The sequence below is a fragment of the Neodiprion fabricii genome, chromosome 4 (genome assembly GCF_021155785.1).
Source record: "Neodiprion fabricii isolate iyNeoFabr1 chromosome 4, iyNeoFabr1.1, whole genome shotgun sequence".
Classification (NCBI taxonomy): Eukaryota; Metazoa; Arthropoda; class Insecta; order Hymenoptera; family Diprionidae; genus Neodiprion; species Neodiprion fabricii.
This window is the reverse complement of record NC_060242.1, coordinates 12,938,712-12,943,323: the sequence shown is the minus strand read 5'-3', so window position 1 is coordinate 12,943,323 and position 4,612 is coordinate 12,938,712. Positions and strand designations below refer to the sequence as shown.

Here is a 4,612-nt window from a genome sequence, read left to right as displayed (position 1 = left end):
ACGCGCACTTCGTGAGTGTTGATATACGTTCGCGCGTAGATCACTGCGCCTAATGCACTTTGAGAGGCATCTGCGAAACCGTGGATCTCTATCCCGAGAGATGCTGAACTTGACCCGATCCATCGTGGGATGGTGATAGCTGAGATGCCTTGAAGATCTTGTAGAAACTCGATCCATCGCGAGGATAATGAAGTTGAGAGCGGCTCGTCCCAGTCGAAACCGAGTGCCCACAATTCCTGCATAAAGATTTTGGCTCTGATCGTGAACGGCGAGAGCCATCCGAGAGGATCAAAGAGCTGCGCAGTTTGTGAGAGAACTTTTCGTTTCGTGAAATTGTCCCGAGTTTGATGAATTTGCGGAGAGAACGCGAACGCGTCGATGTCTGGTCTCCACGCAAGACCGAGAGCCCGAAAGAATGGACTTTGATCGAGATTCAGATGCATCGCGATCTCTTGATGGTTTCGAGAAATGTCAACGAGAGTTTCTGGGTGGCTTGAAGTCCACTTTTGAAGTTCAAAGCCGCCCGCCTTGAGCGATTGATTGAGTTCGTTGATTTTCTCGCGACCTTGATCAACGTCCTCTGCTTCTGAAAGGATGTCGTCGACGTACGTGTTCTCGAGAATGACGTGGCTCGCAAAGGGATACTGCTTACCTTCGTCCTGAACGAGTTGATGGATAACACGGATCGCGAGATACGGAGCGCTTGCAAGACCGTACGTTACCGTAGTCGGTTGATATTCTTCAATCGGTAGCTCTGGTTCTTCCCTCCAGAGGATTCGCTGAAAATCTTGGTCATCATTGTGGACCAAAATTTGTCGGTACATCTTGACGATATCTGATGAGAACGCGACTGGATATTGTCGCCAGCGTAAGAGAACGTCCGCGAGGTCGGTTTGCACTTTTGGACCGACGAGAAGATTGTCATTGAGAGAGAGTCCGAGGTTGGTTCTTTGAGACCCGTTGAACACGACACGCAACTTTGTTGTTGAACTGCTGTCGCGAACTACACCGTGATGGGGAAGATAAAACACGCGGGAATTGTCTTCAGGTGTATTGATAGCGCGACGCATGTGCCCGAGTTAACGATATTCACAAAGGAAGCTCGAGTAAGCCTCTTTGAGTTTCGCGTCGCTACCGAACCGTTTCTCCAAACGAAGGAGCATTTGATGCGCGGGATTCCGCGAGTTGCCGAGCTCTACCGAATTGTCTTTGAGCGGCAGCCGAACTACGTAACGACCGGACGCAGTTCGAGAAACCGTTTGGCGAAAGTGTTGCTCACAACGCTCTTCTTCGGAAGTTAGTGCCAAAGGTTTCGACACTTCGTCCTGCTTCCAAAACTGCTGCACGAGATCGAGCAGTTCGTCATCGAGGGAGCATTGGAAGCCTTGGACTGCGCTATACGAGTGGCTTGCTGCTTCCGCTGAAACGCAGTCGGAGAGGACCCAACCGAACTGAGTTTCTTGCGCGATTGGTGGTCCTGGTGCTCCTCTTCGAACTCCTTGACCACTGATGTTGCTGTAGATGTCAGCTCCGAGAATTACGTCGATTTGACTGGGATGTGCAAAGCTTGGATCCGCGAGGTTGAGTCCTCGTGGATGAGGCCAGTCTTCGACGAGAAGTCGAAATGAGGGTGGATACGATGTGAGTCGTGGAAGCACGAGTGCCTCCACCTGACATGAGAACGAGGTGTGAGCACGAGATTGGAGTTGCAATGTCGCGATGCCGCGAGTCACTGCCGATTAATGAGCTCCGACGCCAATGATCGGTATCGTTGCTTGATGCCGACGTAGTCGCAATTGTTGCGCTAGCGACTCCGTGACGAATGAACTTTCGGATCCTTGATCGAGTACAGCGCGAGCGATGATTCTTTCTCCAGTCTCCGGATTCGAAGCGATCAATTGCACTGTGGCGAGAAGAACTGGAGAGCGCTTGATCATTGTAGGCTGAGCTGAGTGGTTGCTCACCTGAGAGGCGCTATTCGAGATCGGTGCGTTCTGCACTGCTGGTTGCGCTACTGCAGCCTGTCCTTGAGATGTGCCGCTGTTAGCAGCTGTCGAGATTGAAGAAGAGTTTCGATGCAGCAAGGAATGATGTCGACCGTTGCACACGCGACACGTTTTGTTGGATCGACAGTCCTTCTGCTGATGTGGACCGAGACAATTGAAGCAAAGCTTTTTCGCAGAAACCACTTTCCTTCTTTGATCCAGAGATTTGTCGCGAAAGGTCGAACAGAACGCGATGTAGTGGTTGCCTTTGCAACAAGCACACGACTGTTCATTTGATTGCGCTGTATGTGACCTTGTCGTCTGAAGATTTGACCTTCCTTGCGATGGGTGCGGTTTCGACGTCGCGATTTGATTGTGAGCATGAGCTTGCTCCACGGCTTCGAGGGTGTGGATGCGACCGATGAGAAACGCCTTGAGCTCCGCAAACGTGGGGGGCTCGAGTTTCTCGCTAACACTTTTCTCCCACTCTTCGAGAGATGCTGGGTCGAGCTTGCGAATCGTCATGTGCAGGATGATGTGATCCCCTAATTTCTCGGGACTATCGAGAAGTTCGAGTGCGCCAAGAGCTTCGCAAGTGTTGCTGTGCAAGCTCTTCAGTTCTGATGACGACTTTTTCGTAACACGAGGAATCGCGAAAAGTGTCGCGAGATGAGAATCCGTCAAAAGTCTCTTGTTTTCGTACCGCGATACGAGAGTTTTCCACGCTTGAGGGAAGTTTTCAGCGGTAAGAGCGATGTTTTCAATGAGTTGTGACGGTTTATCGGTAAGACTTGTTTTTAGGTAGTGCAGTTTTTCCACTTCCGAGAGTTGCGAATTTTCGCGAACGATTGATGTAAAGAGGTCGTGGAAAGACTTCCAGTCTGAGTAATTGCCCGAGAACGTAGGCAATTCGATGCGTGGTAGCCGTTTTGAGGCTCCTCCAGTAGTGAGTTGGGGGGCTACGGCGGTTGGCACGATCGGTGCCGATAGAGTCTTGAGAGTTCCGAGTAGATCGAGCATCTCTTCCTTCGCGTTTAAGTATAGCTCTTCGCACTGTCCGTAATAGTCTTTCGCGAAATACGAAAGTCTCTTGATAGCGTCGAGTTGATCTCCTTTTGCTGCGATTCTAATTTGATCGACTGTCTCGTGCATGTGTTGGAACTTCAGCCAATTTGAATTTAAAGCATCTAATCGCGATTGCACTTGCCCGAGGGTTGTTCTTGCTTCACCGAGCTTGCGCAAGTTTTCGAAAGTGCGACAGATGCGCCTGAAGAGATCGGTTTGACGTTCAATGTATTCGTCGATCGTCATTTTGACAAACGAGAAAGTGTAAGTCACGCGACGAACAGAGTTTTCACGAACGAGATACGCACACAGTGATAATAGGGCGTCGCGATATACACTCCGAGAGATCGGTGTTGTTGACGCTCAGATCTTAGTCACGGTCACTACAGAGGACACCGCACGTTTGAATTTAACGGACGCGACTGATTTTGATGATGGTTTTCACCGATAACGATATTGTTTACTTTGGTTACGTGAACTTTCGCAACTTGATGCACACGCGATAGTTCCGTTTCACTCACTGGCTAATTCGTTTTCCCGTAAGTCGCAACGATTCGAAAGATTCGACTCGATTTGCGAATGATCCGATTCGATTCGCGACTGATCCGGCTCGAAGGACCAAAAAATGTTAAGAGAGATGGCAAAAAGATATGGATCATCGACGTGGGATCCGCGAATTAGTGATGAGAACGAGTCTGAATGAAACGAAATGATGTAGAGATGTAGAGAGATGATGATTAATAGTAACCGAGAACTTTTATTCGTTTTGATGCGGCGATACAGACGGTATCGCAAGAGAACGTTACAGAGAGTGAGGATTTTACAGAGCGAGAGAACACATAGATTATACACATACATGATTTCGAGATAGTAGACAATACATGAGATACAGCTGATGAGTTTTGAGTCGCGACACGGGCAAGCGGCGAGATTTGACGCAGAGACGGCAAGTAAATATTGCACGCGAGTGTGCGTACATGCGCAAGGACGATTTTGAGTGTCGCGAGACACACATTTAACTATTCGATACCCTGCCGAAACAGAATCAATAGGAGTTATTAATTATATCACTGAAAATATATCCCCCACAGCCTGACCCCGAATTATTGCTATTTCTGCCGTGTCTATCACCGTTTTTGATATATTCGCTATCGTAAATCGAAAATGATTAGGTTGATGTGAGTTATTATTCATAATATAAGGATCATCTGTTTTCCAGCTCCTAACCACAAATTATTTCTATTTTTGCCGTATCTATTACCGCTTCCGAGATATTCGCGATTTTGAATCGTGAATGATTGGATTAATATGATTCATCAATTATTGTTGGGATTATGGATGTTGGTGTGATTAATTTTAATCAAATAATCAAAGATTTATTTTAGGAAGATTGTTCTTTTTATTTGTAATAGAGTATCGAAGGTATGTCTTTTCAAACTGAAGGATCAGAGTGAACTGCCAGAGTGGACTGGCTCCTTGGAGCCATACCACTGCAGCTGTACTGTTAAAAATATATATTTCAAGGGTCTATACCATGTGCAAAATTATACCTGGTTATATGG

General features: G+C 47.6%; 2 protein-coding genes across 2 annotated transcripts in view; both read right to left on the bottom strand.

The window, feature by feature from the left end:
• LOC124180651 overlaps nucleotides 1-1,070 on the bottom strand; it is a 1,653-nt gene extending 583 nt beyond the window's left edge. The window contains exon 1 of the mRNA XM_046566397.1: nucleotides 1-1,070. This exon is cut by the window's left edge and continues 583 nt beyond it. Within this exon, the coding sequence (XP_046422353.1) occupies nucleotides 1-1,070 (1,070 nt within the window).
• A 9-nt stretch (nucleotides 1,071-1,079) lies between these two features.
• On the bottom strand, nucleotides 1,080-3,296 carry LOC124180649. Its single transcript, XM_046566396.1, has 2 exons — nucleotides 1,755-3,296; nucleotides 1,080-1,670 (listed from the first exon to the last, which is right to left on the bottom strand). Exons 1-2 carry the CDS (start codon nucleotides 3,294-3,296, stop codon nucleotides 1,080-1,082), a joined length of 2,133 nt encoding a protein of 710 aa, XP_046422352.1.
• Nucleotides 3,297-4,612: the final 1,316 nt, after the last annotated feature.

Bases quoted from the DNA above. Each gene is read 5' to 3' on its own strand.
- LOC124180649 (XM_046566396.1), bottom strand. From the start codon at position 3,296: ATGACGATCGACGAATACATTGAACGTCAAACCGATCTCTTCAGGCGC. The intron at 1,671-1,754 runs GTCGGAGCTCAT...TTCTCATGTCAG, and splicing joins CAACGATACCGATCATTGGC to GTGGAGGCACTCGTGCTTCC.